The 21,914-nt window shown below is 41.9% G+C and overlaps 1 protein-coding gene across 2 annotated transcripts in view; it reads left to right on the top strand.

Moving 5' to 3' along the window:
• LOC121551356 (GDNF family receptor alpha-2-like) overlaps nucleotides 1–21,914 on the top strand; it is a 77,276-nt gene that overhangs the window by 20,739 nt on the left and 34,623 nt on the right. For both annotated transcript variants that reach the window (XM_041863964.2, XM_041863965.2), the window contains exon 4: nucleotides 7,792–8,155. In XM_041863964.2, coding sequence (XP_041719898.1) covers nucleotides 7,792–8,155 — 364 coding nt within the window. The remainder of the gene's footprint in view (nucleotides 1–7,791; nucleotides 8,156–21,914) is intronic.

Here is a 21,914-nt window from a genome sequence, read left to right as displayed (position 1 = left end):
GTCCTATCCATTAAAGATAGTTTATTAAATAGTATACAGTAACCCTACAATAGGCCTAGTTATAACTAACATTTAGCCAATCTGGCTTCAACATGGAAATATTAGTCTACACAAATTGCATTAGCATTTCGAAAATGCTATACATTTTCGAGCCATGGACAATTGGACATTGGCCAAACGTTATAAGAAGATTAGCCTACCATATCTGTTGATATGGCCTGTTACTTAGCGACTTTGCCACGTGAAAGGTAAACAAAAAAACAGGCAAATGGCTTAGGCTCCAAGCTGATTCAGCAGCAAGGACAGCGAACGGAATTCCCGTGATTTGACGGTTAGATCCAACAGAAATGTAAAGAAAAAACGGGAATATCTGTTGACTGTTTTGCTGCTCGTGATATTCTAATAAAACATTGGCTATAGGCTACTGATTAGGCTACTGTGCGCCTCCTCTGGCAAAATCGATGCCATAACAAATTGCGTTACCGCTAAGACAAGCTTTTGGTGAGTCTTAAATAGCAGAGCCCTGTCTTTTATAAGTTGACACTAGCGCCGCCTTAACGCCAGCCGGAAATAGAGCCCTGAGAGAGACTATCGAAAAGAAAATATACATTTTTTTTGGTGAGATATGAGGACCGCATGGCCATTGCCACAGCTATAGGAGATATAGGCTATAGTAGTCACTTGAACATTCAATCACTTCCTTTCTCCAGTTCCTGCAGAAATTGCCGGGGGATGATCGAGCCTCATTTGCTAAAAGCAGTATACAGCAGAGATGCCACATTTGCTTTTCCTGGCCGATGCATCATGCTTTGTTTTATATCTTGAAGGTACAAGAAAGACACGCTTTTTGCATAATCCCTTTAGCTTGAAGTCAGCAAACGACATAGGTTGTTTGAAAATATGCTTGTTTGATATATCAAAAAGGAGAGCACCAGACAAAATATAAATTGGAAGAGCTTTGAATACATTGGCGTTTTGTGATGCAAAGAAGGCAATCTGCTTTTCTTTACTATATGGTCCATATGAAGGAGGCTCAAATTGTTGGCTATCCTACATCTTGGCCATTATTCAGCCCCTTTTGAAACAGCAGCTGGGGCTCATTAATATGTTCACTGTTTCCTACAATGTTTCTTTCAAAGGTGAAATATCTGATTTGCTCTCCTAAATCCATTTAGCCTTAGTCATTTATTATTTCAGAGGACATAATAATTGATTGTGGTGGTGAGAAAAGCCCACAGGCAAACAGATAAGTAATTACACAGTTGTTCTCTGAAATACTTTCCCCGCAGATTTCAACTGCACAAAAGTGTGCTTAATCACATTTAAAATAGTAAACTGAACCAAAGCTCAGGGAATGTGATATCTTGCTGTGTTGATGTGTATGGGGAAATACACTCTCTAGGAGGAAGGTTGAAAATTGAAAAATTATCTCCACAACTTAGAGTTTATAGTGAGAGAGATAAGGGCACCATTGATGGGGAAAAAAACATACTCCACTGTATCTCTAAATTCACACAGCAGTAACAAAGCAAATGACTGAGAAAAAAGTGAGAGTATGCATTGCCCAAGTCAAGTATGCATTGCCCTTATTAAGAACAGAGGCCAGGATAAAAAAGCAGCACGTTGTCCTCCAGGAATTGAGTTTGACACCGCTTAGTTAGACCTTCTAACAACTCCTACTAAGCCTCTCGCCTGCCTGCTCCACATGCCCACCATCCAATTAAATGGAGAAACCTATTTCTATACAGCTGGGGAAAAAGGACCGGCGCAACAGTCGTGCTCAGCATGCAGCCCAACACTGGACATTCTCACCTTGCCCTCATAACAATTACCGTTCCATTCTCAAAGACAAGGTTGCCATGCTTTGTGCCAGTGTACTGTTGTTGAATAGCTGCTATACTATGTGTACTTATAATAGGTTTACATTTACAATTAGGAGTTGCCTCTTCGTTTTCTCCATGGACACTTAATGAGTGTTGGGTCTAAGGGTAACATATAAGTTGTTTGTGCAGTCAGCGTTATTCTAACAAGGTGGTATTAAATAGAATACTGAATAATCCTCCAAACATGGACATGGCAACGCTCATTAGTTAGTTTTGTTGGCAGAAACGACGGCAGAAACCATCAATTGCAATCTGAATACTAAATATAAAGCGATACTACACCATAGTAGGAAGTGTTTTGAAGCCCAGTGTCGGCTGCTGTTCACAAACAACTCAAGAATTTGGAAACATGTTTACGTACCGTAGAGCTGACATGTTTTTAAAATCAGTGGCTGTCCTCACTTTCACTCTGTATATTATATCATAGAACTGAAGTGCTAGTTTATCAGTCTCTTATTTGGAAAACATTTCTGAACTGTTAAAGCAGCCGTTATCTTATTAGAGCACATAAAACAGCTTAGAAAATAGTTTTCCTACTGATATCATTACAGATCCCAAACATGCACAGTCAGTCTTACTGAAGGGAAATGTCGTAGCGTGTAGCCGTGACATTACCTAACCCCTAAAAACCCTGCTCTGACACAAGCCTGAGCTAATAACTGATGAACTCTTTGACAGAGAAATGCTTGACAACGCTCCCAGGGGTATAGACTAAATACTTTAAAACAAGCTCCTGCACACTCACTAAGGGCCATATTAAATCCAAACTTTGGCACCCATCCTAATTACAGTGAGCATACCCGGAGCCAAGAGCCCCACTCTAACCTCAACTGAACTCCTGGTCCCAGGATGATTAATGAAATGCAGGATTCAAATAAGGGAGAGAGAGCAATTACTGTGGAAGGAAGATCCCTTCTCTGGAAAATGCCTAAATCCAGATCTTTACTTGGCCCGTAATGACTACATTGTGCTTTTCAGTAGATGGCCATCACGTACTTTACACTTATGAGCGCTTTGGATGAGCCCCATATTAACATTTAACTCTTAAATGTGAAGTCCCCTATTTATGGGACTTTGAGCTGTTCTTGACAGGTTCCGACCAACATTTCTGTGCACAGAGCACTCTGTGAATGGCGCAACATCAATTGCTGTGCACTCTGTGAAAGCTCTGGTTGTCCCGCTTCACATGCCGCTCTCTGCTCTCATCTGAGATGCAGCATGTGAAACCTGACATCTCATTTGCATAGGGAGAGACATGTCACATTTTCTGGCCTATCAAGACAAAGCATCCATTTCCTCTGGCTGTGAACCTCGCAGCTCCGCTTACAATACAGAATATAGAACGGGAGAGCCTAGCGACTGCAGCAAAGGTAGTATTATCTCGCTGTGATGTTCTCAGATGGATTTAGAGCTCTCAACATGAAAAAATATACAATAATTCTGTAGAATTTTATCAAGGCCACTTTCTCTTGGTTACAGAGGGACAAAACCACTTTGTTGTTGTAACAAGTGAGCAGGCATTTGAATGGCATCTCTGCGTCTCTCAGATGACGCTGGGCAGAAAATTGTCTGTCGTAAGTTATATGAAATGGTGCCAATTGTATACTATCACTAAGTATGATCATATTTATTTTACATTTATAAGAAAGGTGAAATATTATAGTAAGTGGTTTATAATTTGATTGTTACTATATTTAGAAAGCATTTCAATAATTTCAAGCCCTATTCCCTCACTTTTGTTGAATAGGAAAAAAATATGATTTTCATATTGTTATCATATTTGTACTGTGTACTTGAGCTTGTGTCCTCAAAAGTGACTACACCTTAGCAATGTATAACTCTTTTTACCAGAAAGGTGATATGTTACTTTTTCTGGCAGTATAAGCATTATCAGGTATTGTTTATGGCCATCTCATGATAAATAATTACTTTTGGGTATGTCTATTTAGGTGGAAATCTACATTTTATTACATTACATTTAACTGGTTGGGTTAAAAGATTACTTTACTATTTACTTTACGATAAAAAGTGCTTGTTTACAGTTCCCCGAGAGCTTTTTCTTTCCTATAAGGAGGTGTGAAGTAACACTGGTATACCTTTTTTTCTTGTGAAGTGAATTTGGTGTATTTGTGTGCATGCCAAAAACCAATTAAAATCACACACGTTGCTACCTAGCGTGCACTGCATGAGAAACACGACTCTGATTATCATGCGATGATGTGTCAACAGAGACACATTGCAACATAGTCACCGAGTCAAAATAAAAATCATGCAGCAACATGCACTTAAACAGTAGTTGTCCCACAGTGAACACCTTAGATACCAGTACACTGGAATAATCAGGACACAGCCCTCTATTTCCATGATTTCTTAATACAGCAGGAGGCTCGTAATCAGGGTATTTTGATGGTGAGGCCATTCCAAGAGGTTTCCCAAGACTGGCTGTAGCTGGTGCATGCAGCAATGGGACCACACCTAGAGAGATTTGAGGATTGTTTGATCATTAGAGCCCATGTGAAAGGCTGATTGTGATGATGATTGGCCAGGATAATTGAAAACACTTGAGCATGTATACATAAGTGGTGGTCCAATCTCTTGGCAGGAGACGGTACATTGTTTCTTCTATCAGTGATGGCCTGCTGTAATCAACAAGACTCTATTCTGCCTCTGATTTCAAAAGCTTTCAATTTTTACGAGTTGCTTAGCACACTTCTTGCATTACCAAAAGGTGTATAGGCAAAACCTTTCATAATGCACTTGGAAAAATCAATTATTATTATTACACAACATGCCTACAACTTTGAAGATGCAAAATATTTTTTATTGTGAAACAAACAAGAAATAAGACAAAAAAAACAGAGAACTTGATCGTGCATTACTATTCACCCCCCTAAAGTCAATACTTTGTAGAGCCACCTTTTGCAGCAATTACAGCTGCAAGTCTCTTGGGGTATGTCTCTATAAGCTTGGCACATCTAGCCACTGGGACTTTTGCCCATTCTTCAAGGCAAACTGCTCCAGCTCCTTCAAGTTGGATGGGTTCCGCTGGTGTACAGCAATCTTTAAGTCATACCACAGATTCTCAATTGGATTGAGGTCTGGGCTTTGACTAGGCCATTCCAAGACATTTAAATATTTCCTCTTAAACCACTCGAGTGTTGCTTTAGCAGTATGCTTAGGGTCATTGTCCTGCTGGAAGGTGAACCTCCGTCCCAGTCTCAAATCTCTGGAAGACTGAAACAGGTTTCCCTCAAGAATTTCCCTATATTTAGCGCCATCCATCATTCCTTCAATTCTGACCAGTTTCCCAGTCCCTGCCGATGAAAAACTTCCCCACAGCATGATGCTGCCACCACCATGCTTCAATGTGGGGATGGTGTTCTCGGGGTGATGAGAGGTGTTGGGTTTGCGCCAGACATAGCGTTTTCCTTGATGGCCAAAAAGCTCAATTTTAGTCTCATCTGACCAGAGTACCTTCTTCCATATGTTTGGGGAGTCTCCCACATGGCTTTTGGTGAACACCAAACATGTTTGCTTATTTCTTTCTTTAAGCAATGGCTTTTTTTTGGGCCACTCTTCTGTAAAGCCCAGCTCTGTGGAGTGTACGGCTTAAAGTGGTCCTATGGACAGATACTCCAATCTCCGCTGTGGAGCTTTGCAGCTCCTTCAGGGTTATCTTTGGTCTCTTTGTTGCCTCTCTGATTAATGCCCTCCTTGCCCTTCTTTCCATTTTTTAAATAATGGATTTAATGGTGCTCCGTGGGATGTTTGTCCCTGACCTGTTTGGAGAGCTCCTTGGTCTTCATGGTGCCGCTTGCTTGGTGGTGTTGCAGACTCTGGGGCCTTTCAGAACAGGTGTATATATACTGAGATCATGTGACAGATCATGTGACACTTAGATTGCACACAGGTGGACTTTATTTAACTCATTATGTGACTTCTGAAGGTAATTGGTTGCACCAGATCTTATTTAGGGGCTTCATAGCAAAGGGGGTGAATACATATGCACGCACCACTTTTCCGTTATTAATTGTTTAGAATTTTTTGAAACAAGTTATTTTTTTATTTCACTTCACCAATTTTGACTATTTTGTGTATGTCCATTACATGAAATCCAAATAAATTCCATTTAAATTACAGGTTGTAATGCAACAAAATAGGATAAACGCCAAGGGGGATGAATACTTTTGCAATGCACTGTACCAAGCCATTGAGGGCCTTTGTGGCTTTGTGAGCCTCAGGATATCTTTCTGCTTTGAGTACCGAATTCAATCTTTTCTCTCCAATTAGAAATAGTAAAACCTCAAGCCACTGCACTGCTTGGTCAGATAAATATTTGTACCTTGTCCTTCTCCTATTTGGTTTTTATCCTGGACCCCCTGTGCACCGCATTAGAGGCTGCAGATGGCCAGAGGAGATTTAGGAGCTGCTATCCATCACTGTTATGTGTAAGGCCTTTGGACAGAACCCCAAACCACCCCTCCAGCTGGACTGGCCTGGTTCTGTACCGCTTTGGCCAGGTTTTGCCCAGTTTGGCCTCATTCCCTGCTGCTAATGTCAGCTGTCTTTGAAGTCCTATCACAGATCATCCCACTGCCCTCTGACCTCCTCCTTGGGGTAGCATCGTTGCTGGAGGGATAAAGACAAAGCTCACAAAGATCTGGAAAGGCAACAATGTTTTCCAGTCTTCACAAAATATAATCCACCTTTTCACTTTTCTCCGCATCGACAGGAAGTTGCCTCTATGTGGTCATGTGGTTGAAAAAGGTAAATCATGTTTTATTTGGCTCTGAGTGTGTAATGTCCATTCTGTGTATGACATTTCTAGGATTGATCTTCTGTGATGCACCACTTACAGACAATACAGCTGCTCATGCAGTCCATCGGAAAGGCTTTTCCGCGATGCTGCGTGATAGACACAGAGTGTGATTGGTTCTGTTGAATAAGAGATGTTACTGAGCCAGCGCTCCCTCTGAAATATTATCTACAGGGGGAGGGTGGTTAACTTTTCTAATACACCCTGAATACAAGGGAGGTGGAATGTGAGTGAATGTGATACCGTTTTTTTTTACTGACATCTCAAAAACAGGTGGGCATGTACCACCAGTTCAAACTGCTCTCAGAATATGCACACTTAATGACTCCATCTGTTTGCTACAGTACAATTGCTAGGTGACAGTGTGTGATTGCAATAAGAAATTGTTAATCTGCCACTTAAACTGTGTCCAATAGGCCACAATACAGCAGCACAGAGTGACTCTTTGCCATGTCCTTGAGCTCCTGTGTTCAATATCCATACTGACAAACCAATTACACATGTCAAAAAGCAACAAGACATCTAATCCACATGTTGAAAACGGCATCAAGGTCTGTGTCATGGTGTTTAGCTACTGTAGTACATCATGTTCCAGTGGTGGAAGGAATCCAGGGAGACGTGAAGCAATCAGATGAGCAGAAACAACTTGACACACTCACTCATGAAGTCAAAACTGAATGTAAAAGAAGATGAATATACCTACTATCTCAATCCATACTTTATTCATTCACATTTCACTTAAGGCCTCTAAAAATAAATAATTCAGTAAGAATGGATATGGGCGAGCTATACAAGTCTCAGATGGCTTGGGGTTGGCTTGGAGAAAAATATGATATTGAATATGCTCCCAGCATAGGGAGAGAACTAACACTTATCATGAAACTTCCAGCACTCACAAACATGACTTCCAAAATGGTCAAGTAGTCAACTTAACTTGTGTTATGTGTCATCATCATCATTATTGTGTGAAAGCATTTCGTCATGAGCCAGTTGACAAATGCTATAGGTCAGACCCATGATAACAACATGGCTTTGCAATAGACAGTTAAGTGCATATTATTTTTCAGTGCTCCCGTTCTCCCTTCTCTGCAGGGATGCAAACTGTCGCCCCTAAAGCCAACACCTGCTCTGACCCCGGCAAGACTTGTAACCAGTGCCTGGATGCAGCCAAGGCCTGCAACCTCAACAACACCTGTAAGAAACAGCGCTCCACCTACATTGCCACTTGCAATAAAGGGGAACCCTGTAACCGTAAGCGCTGCCACAAGGCCCTAAGGCAATTCCTGGATCGCGTGCCCAGCGAGTACAGCCACCAGCTGCTCTTCTGCCCCTGCCAGGACCTGGGCTGTGCTGAACGGAGGAGGCAGACCATCGTGCCCTTCTGCTCCTTCGAGGACAAAGTCAAACCCTACTGCCTGGAGCTCAGGAAGAACTGCCGTCAAGACCCCCTCTGCAGGTGAGAGATTTAGGAGTTGGGAATTGTCTGTCTGTCTGTCTGTGTGTGTGTGTGTGTGTGTGTGTGTGTGTGTGTGTGTGTGTGTGTGTGTGTGTGTGTGTGTGTGTGTGTGTGTGTGTGTGTGTGTGTGTGTGTGTGTGTGTGTGTGTGTGTGTGTGTGTGTGTGCCTGGGTGTGGGTGGGTGGGTGGGTGGGTGCATGAGTGCGTGCATCCATACGTCCAAATGTGCATACACGCATGAGTGCGTCAGGGAGCGAGCTGTTGACCAAATGCAGGTATTAGTGAAAACTATTAACATGCTCTGATATTTACTTATATATGGTAAATAAGAAAAGATCAGCTAGAGAATGTTTGACTACAATCTCCTTCTCCTGTGACATCCTAGAGTTGAGATTTCAGTGGTGTAAGTTAGCCATGAAAATAATTATGGCCACTCAGATAAGCCTTGCTATTAGAGGCAGGATGAAGACATGAGGCTAAATTGAAGAGACAGCGTTCAATTTGGCTGAACGAAACATTAGTGGATCACTTTGACTGTGTTTCTATTGGATTCAATGGGGCCTATTTAATTCACACCTGCCCGGCCATGACTCATTTCCCTGCCATAGAGCCAAGGAATAAGGAACACAGAGACCTCAATACCATTTTCCCCTCCAAAGCTATGTGAATCAATAGGTTGTCCAAAATAAATGAAAATATACATTCTGTACACAATTAACATCAACAATTATGGATTGAAACATATTAATGCAATTTGAATCCAGAACAATAAGCTCAATGGAGTTAGACCAAAGGCTAGATGTATCTTAACGTTAACATCAGCATATGTTTACATACTGGTACAACTTTATTGTCCATCAAAACAGACATTTTTATTTTTGTCTGTCTGTTCTTTAATTCCCAACCCTCCAGACATGACACACACACATCACACACCACACCACAAACCACAAACATAGACACACATGCAAGGCTGAAAGAAGCACAGGGGCAGGCAAAGAGCCACGCCCCTGGAGCTGGTTAGGGGTTAAGTGACTTGCTCAAGGGTGCAGTCGCCAGCCTTGGTATTTGAACCGGCAACCCTGTGAATACCCGCCCCGCAACAGTATAAAAATACTGTTAAAAATATAGTATACACACAGTATATCACTTGCTTAACAGATGGTTAAGCACGTAATACAATCCTGTACAAATGAGGGGCAGGTAGTATGTGGATTTAATTCCCTGAGTAGGCTGCAGTTATGTGCTGCACTAAACAACAATCTACTCTCTCTGCTCATACTGTAGCCTAGTATCCCTCTCAGGATAACTGAGTAGGCAGAATGTATTCTATTCAGCAACAACACACTTCAATCCACCTGGACATCACACTGTAGTGGAGTTAGATGAACTATGGACTCTTAGTGGCAAATTGTTTTCCTCACATTTTGGCTTGACTCTTTTCCTCACATATCTTAACTCATTAAACCACACAGGCCGGTTGGACGTACTGCCAAATTCTCTAAAACGACATTGGAGGCAGCTTATGGTAGAGAAATGAATATTCAATTCTCTGGCAACAACTCTGGTGGACAATCCTGCAGTCAGCATGCAAATTGCACATCTGTGGCATTGTGTTGTGTGACAAAACTGCATATTTTAGAGTGGCCTTTTATTGTCCCCAGCACAAGGTGCACCTTTGTAATGATCATGCTGTTTAATCATCTTCTTGATATGCCAGACATGTTAGGTGGATAGATTATATTGGCAAAGGGGAAATGTTCACTAATAGGGATGTAAACAAATGTGTGCACAAAATTAGAGAGAAATAAGCTTTTTGTGCGTATGGAACATTTCTGGGATCTTTTATTTCAGCTCATGAAACATGGGACCAACACTTTACATGTTGCGTTTGTATTTTTGTTCAGTGTAGATTGAGACTTAGATGCATAGATTGGCATACTGTTTTACTCTTTAGTGTTAGTTCGCATGATGCCTCTGTGTTTAGATCGAAACTACTGTTACAAACAATTCCTGCAGTGTCCAATTTTAGAATAGCAGTTCACATTCATTCTACTTGAATAGAGGTTCCTGGCCTCCCAGGCTCAGTCGTAATAGAAAAAAACTCCCAATAACTTATCTTACAGTAAATCTCTGCAGTGTGTTATTAGTGTGTGGAAAGTCCATTGTCTCTTCTCCGATTTATGATTGTCTTCATAATTACTTTGCGGTCTGCTTTGTGTAATCTACGGTCAGGTGAAGTTGCTTTGGGTGACCTTTTCGCCCCCCATGTGTCTGCTGTGCACTTCCTTATTGAGACGTATGAAATAGTTGGTTAGAGTGTATTATCTTCCTCTGTTGAACGCCCTGTGGAGGTCAATAGTGCAATGTGTGGATCTAAGCTGGGAGGGGTCAATGTGGCGATAATAAGCTACTGGAGAAGGGTGCAACGCCCTTACTAAGAAAACATGTGTGGTGTGCAAGAGCATGTCACTAAAATGCTAATTCAATTGGTCAGTCCTACTGAATATTCTCCTTGCTCATTTCAGCATGAGGTGTCCAGACTAGTTCTTGTAGTGGCAGATCTGTCACCTCCCACCTCAATTCCTCTACCGACATCTACAGTGGGGAATTTTTTTTATTTAGTCAGCCACCAATTGTGCAAGTTCTCCCACTTAAAAAGATGAGAGAGGCCTGTAATTTTCATCATAGGTACACGTCAACTATGACAGACAAAATGAGAAAAAAAAATCCAGAAAATCACATTGTAGGATTTTTTATGAATTTATTTGCAAATTACGGTGGAAAATAAGTATTTGGTCAATAACAAAAGTTTCTCAATACTTTGTTATATACCCTTTGTTGGCAATGACACAGGTCAAATGTTTTCTGTAAGTCTTCACAAGGTTTTCACACACTGTTGCTGTTATTTTGGCCCATTCCTCCATGCAGATCTCCTCTAGAGTAGTGATGTTTTGGGGCTTTCGCTGGGCAACACGGACTTTCAACTCCCTCCAAATATTTTCTATGGGGTTGAGATCTGGAGACTGGCTAGGCCACTCCAGGACCTTGAAATGCTTCTTACGAAGCCACTCCTTTGTTGCCCGGGCGGTGTGTTTGGGATCATTGTCATGCTGAAAGACCCAGCCACGTTTCATCTTCAATGCCCTTGCTGATGGAAGGAGGTTTTCACTCAAAATCTCACGATACATGGCCCCATTCATTCTTTCCTTTACACGGATCAGTCGTCCTGTTCCCTTTACAGAAAAACAGCCCCAAAGCATGATGTTTCCACCCCCATGCTTCACAGTAGGTATGGTGTTCTTTGGATGCAACTCAGCATTCTTTGTCAAAAAGTTATATTTTGGTTTCATCTGACCATATGACATTCTCCCAATCCTCTTCTGGATCATCCAAATGCACTCTAGCAAACTTCAGACGGGCCTGGACATGTACTGGCTTAAGCAGGGGGACACGTCTGGCACTGCAGGATTTGAGTCCCTGGCGGCGTAGTGTGTTACTGATGGTAGGCTTTGTTACTTTGGTCCCAGCTCTCTGCAGGTCATTCACTAGGTCCCCCCGTGTGGTTCTGGGATTTTTGCTCACCGTTCTTGTGATCATTTTGACTCCACGGGGTGAGATCTTGCGTGGAGCCCCAGATCGAGGGAGATTATCAGTGGTCTTGTATGTCTTCCATTTCCTAATAATTGCTCTCACAGTTGATTTCTTCAAACCAAGCTGCGTACCTATTGCAGATTCAGTCTTCCCAGCCTGGTGCAGGTCTACAATTTTGTTTCTGGTGTCCTTTGACAGCTCTTTGGTCTTGGCCATAGTGGAGTTTGGAGTGTGACTGTTTGAGGTTGTGGACAGGTGTCTTTTATACTGATAACAAGTTCAAACAGGTGCCATTAATACAGGTAACGAGTGGAGGACAGAGGAGCCTCTTAAAGAAGAAGTTACAGGTCTGTGAGAGCCAGAAATCTTGCTTGTTTGTAGGTGACCAAATACTTATTTTCCCCCATAATTTGCAAATAAATTAATAAAAAATCCTACAATGTGATTTTCTGGAGAAAAAAATTCTCAATTTGTCTGTCATAGTTGACGTGTACCTATGATGAAAATTACAGGCCTCTCTCATCTTTTTAAGTGGGAGAACTTGCACAATTGGTGGCTGACTAAATACTTTTATTCCCCACTGTATACTATGCCAGTGTTTGGATCCATCTAATTTTCACATGAAAATATGCATAATTATCTGCAAGTGTTTGGATCCATCTAATTTTCACATGAAAATATGCATAATTATCTGCAAGTAAAGACAATTGTAAAGCAGCCCTGCCTTCCCACTCGTCCTACACTCTTAGTCATTGAATATCTCAGACCCTCCCTAACCTCCTCCTACCAAGGACGGGTGGATACAGAAAGGAAGGAGTGTATCATTGAACTATGATTGCTGCCTGACTCCAAACAGGCCGATACACCAGCAGCCCCATTTCATCTGAGAGTTGACGGGTTGGGATAGAGAATCGATCCTGCTGTAGCTACTGCAGGAGAGGCCAGTGGTTTGGTCACAGTGGTATGAATCTCCAGGCATGGATTCAGTGGCCAACGGATATCCAGTACCAGCAGAGTCGGATCAGTGAGGGAACTAAGTAGAGCTGAGAACAAGCACTAGACATCGGCTGCTTCCTGTTCTCACAACTGGCTTAACTTCCATTGTGGATGTTTTTTCATCAGCCAGCACAAATATAGCATTCCTCCCGTGTTGCATCGGCCTTGCTGATGGATCCAGTGTTTACTTTGTAGGGATTGCTGAGTCCACTGAGCGACGACAGAGTTATATTTGGACGTGCACTGTGTACATGAGGTCCAGAACATATGTACACTATTGATTGGCCAAAGAATCAATGCAACACTTCTATCTGTGATTTATTTCCTCTGTTCCTTTTGCGCTCTTTGTTTGAGTTCTTTGGCCACTAGGTTTCAAAACAGGGAGCTGAGAGACTATTGATCACTGCACAGGTATGCGGACCCAAATATTGTACATCTCATTTTAGTCATTTAGCAGACACTCTTATCCAGAGAGACTTTAGTAGTGAGTGCATACATTTCCATACTTTTTTCGTACTGGTCCCCAATAGGAATCAAACCTGGATATTACTTGGACAACTCTATCTCTGCCTTACCTTAAACGAAACATGCGATGAAAGCATCAAAGTATACCTACAGTACATGTAATACTGTAAATGCTGGCTTACACAAGCACACCAAACAAATGACCTTAGATGGTACTCATATACAGCAGTAAGCTGCTTTAATCAGATTTCTGCAAAGAGTAGGACGTGCTCTGCATGTTGGCTGTACATAAGAGCAAGAATTGGAGAGAGGGCATGAAAGTGCTGTGCATATCATTTCAATACATGGATTACCGTATTCCCAGCTAGCGTACTGTAATCTCTGAGAGAACGGATAGAGGAAGCTGCAATTAATACAGGCCAAGCCTATCCATCCCGTAGTCTCATCCTCATGGTAGAAATGTTATGTAATATTCATGCTTCCAAAACTGATGACTTATCATGTGAATAGTACACACAAGGTTTTTAAGGTGATTAAGCCAGACTTTAAGTACATCAGGAATCTCAAATGGAAGGCATAACATAGTACCTTCCATTATTCTATTACTGAGGAATGTCGTTTAGGTGACTGAGTTATTTAATTAGTCATAATTATTATTCTGTGTAGCTCCCTTTTGTATTTCAGGGGCAGTTAAAGAGATTCTCCCGTACTTTTTTATACTTTTTAGCCAGTAGCTTTAAAAGTAGCATTCACAAGCCAAAAGTCCCCGAATAGTGTGTACTACGTCACATATGTGCAGATATGTGCACCATGTCATTGCTCTCTCTCTCTCTCGCTCTGCTGTGTGTGCTTCTTGCTAGCTGTCACTCAAATGGCGAGGGGCTAAAGCTCATTGGCTGGAACTCGAATTGCTAGGGGGCTGGCACACGTGGGGGAAAATGTAAGGAAAATGGTGCCGCACAGCTTCCAGTAAACAGTCGCTTTCAAACTAGGGATTTCATGGCTAATTGAGGTAAAATAGTAATTATGCTAATAGATTACGCATGTATGAACTACACATTGTCACATCCAGCCCAAAGCGAGAGGTTTCAAAAAATACTTACTAGTCGCCAAAGCACATCTTTAATATATACATAGATTTGTTTACTCAAGCTTGAGTGTTGTTAACATTGTTTGGAGAGTATTAGGGAGTGCCAATAACCTTAAGTCATCTACTTACCCTCATCAAATAGCCTAGATGTTGCTTCTTTGTGTGACACAGTTAATTTAGCATTAATTCAAATAACATAACATTCAATAGGGGTTGCATGATGTCAATAACAAACAGAGGGAGAAGGAAAACAAAGGTTGAATTGCCTGTGATTTCCTGGTCACCAAACAAGGAAATGCTTAATCAGACGTGAAGAAGAGCACCAAATTAAAAAAGATTAACTAAATAAAGTCAAGTCAAGTTGTTGGCATCATTACTTTGATTTCTGTGAGAGCGGTACTTAAAGTGCACACCCAACAAACAAAATTGGTTTTGTGAAAGATCCTAGAACATTCATTAGGGTATGTTCTCATAACACAAAAACTGTCCAGTCGTGCTGATGATTATAGAATGTTTGTAGAAAACATTCACCTGATGTTGCAAGAACGTTCCTAGAATACATTTAATCTGTTCTTTAAAGGTTCACAGAATGTTTAATTAGGTTGTGGGAACAGTCTGGTGGGAACATTGTGGGGACATCACAAAATATATGTTCCCAAAACACAAAAACTGTCCAGTTGTAGTTGTACGGACAATTCTGCAATGTTTCTTTTAGAGTGCAAAAAACATTGTCTTGATGTTACAAGAACGTTCCCAGAACACATTTGTCTGCCAAACTACTAAAACTGTCCAGTTGGGCTGACATTCAGATAATGTTTGTATCAGGGTGCACAAAATATTCCTTTCATGTTGCAAGAATGTTGACTTTTTTATAGGTTCCCAGAACATTTAATTAGGTTGTGTGAACAGTGTGGGCACATTCCAAGAGATAGGTTCCCAAAACAGAAAATATGCTCAGTTGTGATGACATTCATGCAATGTTTAAGTTAGGTTGCACAGGAAATTCCTATAATGTTGTAATAATGTTGACAGAACACCTGGTCTAAGTTTTTTTAAGGTTCCAATAACATTTAATTAAGTTATGCGAGTTGTCTGGGATGTTGCAAGAATATTCTTGTGATATTCACATAGGTTGCACAGAACATTCCCACAATGTTGCACAATGTTCCACAATTTCCAAATAAATCTGTTTTTATGACATTCATAGCATATTTGTTTTTGGTTTCAAATAATATTCCATTGATGTTCACGCCATATACAGTACCAGTCAAAAGTTTGGACACACCTACTAATTCCAGGGTTTTTCTTTATTTATACTATTTTCTATATTGTAGAATAAAAGTGAAGACATCAAAACTATGAAATAACACATATGGAATCATGTATTAACCCAAAAAGTGTTAAACAAATCAAAATATATTTTATATTTGAGATTCTTCAAAGTAGCCACCCTTTGCCTTGATGACAGCTTTGCACACTCTTGGCATTCTCTCAACCAGCTTCATTAGGTAGTCACCTGGAATGCATTTCAATTAACAGGTGTGCCTTGTTAAAAGTTTTTTTGTGGAATTTCTTTCCTTCTTAATGCGTTTGAGCCTATCAGTTGTGTTGTGACAAGGTAGGGGTGGTATACAGAAGATAGCCCTATTTGGTAAAATACCAAGTCCATATTATGGCAAGAACAGCTCAAATAAGCAAAGAGAAACGACAGTCCATCATTACTTTAAGACATGAAGGTCAGTCAATCCGGAAAATGTCAAGAACTTTTCTTCAAGTGCAGTCGCAACAACCATCAAGCGCTATGATGAAACAGGCTCTCATGAGGACCGCCACAGGAAAGGACGACCCAGAGTTACCTCTGTTCACATATTCATCAACTATGTTCATTTTGTAAACAACTGTGAAACTGAGGTTTGTTTGTCCAGATTAATAAATTCAATCTGAAATGCAGAATTCAGACAAAATGTAAAAAAATAAAAGATTGTCAAAAAATTGACTGTTCAACTTTTAAAAAACGACACCCAATATAATTCCTACTTTAAGATGCTTATTTTTCACAATCTGAAAAGCAAAAGTGATCCTAGATCAACACTCCTTCTCTTGGATACCTTATAAATATGTGCCCAGAAGTATGCAGCATATGAAGAGGATGGGTGAAGTGATGGTGAATAACCCAGTTACCAGTATTTCCCTGGGTTAGTTATGTCTAAGAAGGCTGGAAAGGAAGCATGGAATTCCTGATTGACCATACTGCCATGGCTATATACTGAAAAAAATAAGCTGTTTGAGAGCTTCCCTTCTGGCGCAGAGGACAAATCAAATCTGGAGAAAAACATCATGGGGATTTCTTCCGCTTTAAGGAGCTACACATTTGCATGTTGAGATTGTTTTGGTAATATTAGGTCAAACTTAAATATAACATTTTCTCAATGTTCTTGAAATGTTCTGAGGACCTCTAAGACAAGGTGAAATGTATATTGCGTGAACAGCAATTTAATATTATGTTAAAAAAATATGCTATGAATGTAATAAGAACGGACTTATTTGGAAATTGTATCACAATAATATTATTGGAGCATCCCAGACAACTCCCATAACGTAATTACAGTGGGGAAAAAAAGTATTTAGTCAGCCACCAATTGTGCAAGTTCTCCCACTTAAAAAGATGAGAGAGGCCTGTAATTTTCATCATAGGTACACGTCAACTATGACAGACAAATTGAGAAAAAAAATTCCAGAAAATCACATTGTAGGATTTTTAATGAATTTATTTGCTAATTATGGTGGAAAATAAGTATTTGGTCAATAACAAAAGTTTCTCAATACTTTGTTATATACCCTTTGTTGGCAATGACACAGGTCAAACATTTTCTGTAAGTCTTCACAAGGTTTTCACACACTGTTGCTGGTATTTTGGCCCATTCCTCCATGCAGATCTCCTCTAGAGCAGTGATGTTTTGGGGCTGTCGCTGGGCAACACGGACTTTCAACTCCCCTCCAAAGATTTTCTATGGGGGTTGAGATCTGGAGACTGGCTAGGCCACTCCAGGACCTTGAAATGCTTCTTACGAAGCCACTCCTTCGTTGCCCGGGCGGTGTTTGGGATCATTGTCATGCTGAAAGACCCAGCCACGTCTCATCTTCAATGCCCTTGCTGATGGAAGGAGGTTTTCACTCAAAATCTCACGATACATGGCCCCATTCATTCTTTCCTTTACACGGATCAGTCGTCCTGGTCCCTTTGCAGAAAAACAGCCCCAAAGCATGATGTTTCCACCCCCATGCTTCACAGTAGGTATGGTGTTCTTTGGATGCAACTCAGCATTCTTTGTCCTCCAAACACGACGAGTTGAGTTTTTACCAAAAAGTTATATTTTGGTTTCATCTGACCATATGACATTCTCCCAATCCTCTTCTGGATCATCCAAATGCACTCTAGCAAACTTCAGACGGGCCTGGACATGTACTGGCTTAAGCAGGGGGACACGTCTGGCACTGTAGGATTTGAGTCCCTGGCGGCGTAGTGTGTTACTGATGGTAGGCTTTGTTACTTTGGTCCCAGCTCTCTGCAGGTCATTCACTAGGTCCCCCCGTGTGGTTCTGGGATTTTTGCTCACCGTTCTTGTGATCATTTTGACCCCACGGGGTGATATCTTGCGTGGAGCCCCAGATCGAAGGAGATTATCAGTGGTCTTGTATGTCTTCCATTTCCTAATAATTGCTCCCACAGTTGATTTCTTCAAACCAAGCTGCTTACCTATTGCAGATTCAGTCTTCCCAGCCTGGTGCAGGTCTACCATTTTGTTTCTGGTGTCCTTTGACAGCTCTTTGGTCTTGGCCATAGTGGAGTTTGGAGTGTGACTGTTTGAGGTTGTGGACAGGTGTCTTTTATACTGATAACAAGTTCAAACAGGTGCCATTAATACAGGTAACTGTCACGCCCTGGCTCTGGGGACAATGTTATGTTGAGCCAGGGTGTGTAATTCTATGTTTGATTTTCTATGTTGGGCTGAGTGACTCCCAATCAGAGGCAACGAGTGTCAGCTGGGTGTCTCTGATTGGGAGCCATATTTAACTGTCTGTCTTTCACTTTGTGTTTGTGGTTTCTTGTTCCTTTTGGTTTGTGCATCGAAGGACTTCACGTTTCGTTCATTGTTTTGATCGTGTGATCTAGTTAATAAATATAAATATGTTCACCCGCAACGCTGCGCCTGGTCTCCCTCATTAGACGATCGTGACAGAAGAAACCACCAAGACCAGACCAAGCAGCGTGTCCAGGAGCCATCGCTAATAGATCTCCGTGGCAGCTTCGACTGGGTCAAGCCCATTGAGGAGCTGAGTGACGAGGGTTGGAGACAGAGGAGCGAGAGGTGGGCGAGAATGATGGAGGCCTGGCCCACGGGGAGGAGAGACCCCCAGAAAATTTTTAGGGGGGGGCTCACGACGTCGGACCAGCAGGAGGCCGCGATAGAGCGGTCCAGTGGGTTGCCAGAGGAGGCCGCCGGGTTACGGGGGCCACTGGTCGAAGAGGGGATGGAGGAAGTAGAGGCACGGCGAGAGGTACTGGCGTGTGTTGCCAGTCCGGTCCGGCCCGTTCCAGATCCCGGTGTAGGGCCAGTGGTGTGTGTCCCCAGTACAGTCCGGCCCATCCAAGCTCCCCGCACCAAGCCAGTGGTGTGCGTCGTCAGTCCGGCACGGCCCGTGCCTGCTCTCCGCACCAAGTCTATGGTGCGTTTCGTCAGCCCTGTCCGGCCCGTTCCTGCTCTCCGCACCAAGTCTGTGGTGCGCGTCGCCAGCCCAGTCCGGCCCATCCAAGCTCCCCGCACCAAGCCAGTGGTGTGCGTCGTCAGTCCGGCACGGCCCGTGCCTGCTCTCCGCACCAAGTCTATGGTGCGTTTCGTCAGCCCTGTCCGGCCCGTTCCTGCTCTCCGCACCAAGTCTGTGGTGCGCGTCGCCAGCCCAGTTCGGCCCATCCAAGCTCCCCGCACCAAGTCAGGGGTGCGCTTCGTCAGCCCGGTCCGGCCCGTTCCTGCTCCCCGCACCAAGCCTACGGTGTGCGTCGTCAGCCTGGTAAGGACCGTTCCTCCTCCACGCACCAGGCCAGGGGTGCGCGTCGTCAGTCCAGCACAACCCGTGCCTGGGTCATGTCCAGAGCCGGATCCGCCGCCTAGGCGGAGTGCCCACCCGGTCCCTCCCCTGTGGGATTTAGTTGGCGCGGTCGGAGTCCGCGCCTTTAGGGGGGGGTACTGTCACGCCCTGGCTCTGGGGACAATGTTATGTTGAGCCAGGGTGTGTAATTCTATGTTTGATTTTCTATGTTGGGCTGAGTGACTCCCAATCAGAGGCAACGAGTGTCAGCTGGGTGTCTCTGATTGGGAGCCATATTTAACTGTCTGTCTTTCACTTTGTGTTTGTGGTTTCTTGTTCCTTTTGGTTTGTGCATCGAAGGACTTCACGTTTCGTTCATTGTTTTGATCGTGTGATCTAGTTAATAAATATAAATATGTTCACCCGCAACGCTGCGCCTTGGTCCTCTCTGTTCGACGAGCGTGACAGTAACGAGTGGAGGACAGAGGAGCCTCTTAAATAAGAAGTTACAGGTCTGTGAGAGCCAGAAATCTTGCTTGTTTGTAGGTGACCAAATACTTATTTTCCCCCATAATTTGCAAATAAATTCATAAAAAATCCTACAATGTGATTTTCTGGATTTTTTTCCTCAATTGTCTGTCATAGTTGACGTGTACCTATGATGAAAATTACAGGCCTCTCTCATCTTTTTAAGTGGGAGAACTTGCACAATTGGTGGCTGACTAAATACTTTTTTTCCCCACTGTAAATGTTCTGGGAACATTTAATTAAAGAACTAAGACCAGGTGTTCTGTCAACTTTCTTACAACAGTAGCCCTTTCCTCCAGTCAAATGACCTAGTGACCCCATGGGTGGAATGTTATTAATATTTGTCATAATTTCATAAATAATAAACATCATTTCAACAACAACAAAAAACAGAAAATCTGGTGTTTCTATGTCAAACGGTTTTGTTATATTTCAGTCGCTGTGATGTATATAAAGTGTAATATTGGGATGCACACTCAAAATTGAATACATTTCAGCTCTATATCTGACATGGTACAGGCGTTTTTGTTGTTGTCCATAACCATGTGTGTGAGGTGTATACTTTTGTTTCAAATTAGATTTGTTTAAGACTACCAATAAACACTCTGTGTGACCCTGATTTAGCCCACTGCAGGTTAAGGGAATGTCCTGTGCAACCTAACTTACACATTGTATGAGTGTCATTACAACTGAGCTTATTTTGTGTTTTGGGAACCTATCTCTTGTAATGTACCCACACTGTTCCCACAACCTAATTAAATGCTTTGGGAACATTTAAAGAACAGAAAGGATGTTCTGTCAACATTCTTGCAACATCAAATAAATGTTTTGTGCACCCTGATACAAATATTATCTGAATGTCAGCACAACTGCACAACTGGAAAGTTTTAGTGTTTCTCCTGTCATATCCCCAAAATGTTCCCACAACCTAAATAAATGTTTTATGAACATTTAAAGAACTCAGAAAGGATGTTCTGTCAACATTCTTGCAACATCAAATACATGTTTTGTGCACCCTGATACAAATATTATCTGAATGTCAGCACAACTGCACAACTGGAAAGTTTTAGTGTTTCTCCTGTTATATCCCCAAAATGTTCCCAAAACCTAAAGAAATGTTTTAGGAACTTTTAAAGAACATAAAAAAATGTGTTGTGGGAACGTTCTTGTAAAATCTGGTGAATGTTTTTTTGCACCCTAAAAGAAACATATATTTTGTGATGTCCCCACAATGTTCTCAGCACACTGTTCCCACAACCTAATGAAACATTCTGCAAACCTTTAAAGAACAGACACAATGTGTTATGGGAACGTTGTGGCAAGATCAGGTGAATGTTTTATACAAACATTGTATAATCATCAGCACAACTGGACAGTTTTTGTATTATGAGAACATTTGCCGCAACCTAACAAATGTTCTGGGAACTTGCACAGAACCAATTTTGGTTTGCTGGGAAAACATTACTGGTACATTGTGTTTTTACATTACGTGGAAACCTAATGAGAACTTTTGGGGAATGTTCTGTGGTGGTTGTTACAGATGTTATACACAACATTTTAGTGAATGTTAGGAGAACATTCCAAGGATATTTCATATTTGGTTTTTTGCAAAAATATATATTTTGTTATCAAAAACATTATTTTAATGTTTTGGGGGTGTTATCATCCTAACTGTTAGATAAAACTCTATCTAGAATTTCATGGGAATCTTAGCTAATGTTCTGGGAATGTTTCCAGTTTGCTAGGCAGGCAGCTTTAGTGAACTGCAGCACAGCAGTGCGTTTGACTGAAAGCCATATGCCAATAGTGTGTGTAATCAAATAGCCTTGTGTTTCCAAATGAATCGGTCTTCTTGATATTCCTTCGAAGGACAATTGCCTGAAGCTGCTGTGAGACTGTCTACTGACCCTGATTAAATAGAGAAGGTCAGGGACAACAGCAACCAGCTAAAAGGCAATGCTAGAATGATATTTGTTGTCAAGATAGTGGAGAAGTTTA

The sequence above is a fragment of the Coregonus clupeaformis genome, chromosome 18 (assembly GCF_020615455.1).
Source record: "Coregonus clupeaformis isolate EN_2021a chromosome 18, ASM2061545v1, whole genome shotgun sequence".
Classification (NCBI taxonomy): Eukaryota; Metazoa; Chordata; class Actinopteri; order Salmoniformes; family Salmonidae; genus Coregonus; species Coregonus clupeaformis.
The sequence above is the reverse complement of the archived record's forward strand: the minus strand, read 5'-3'. Positions and strand labels throughout refer to the sequence as shown.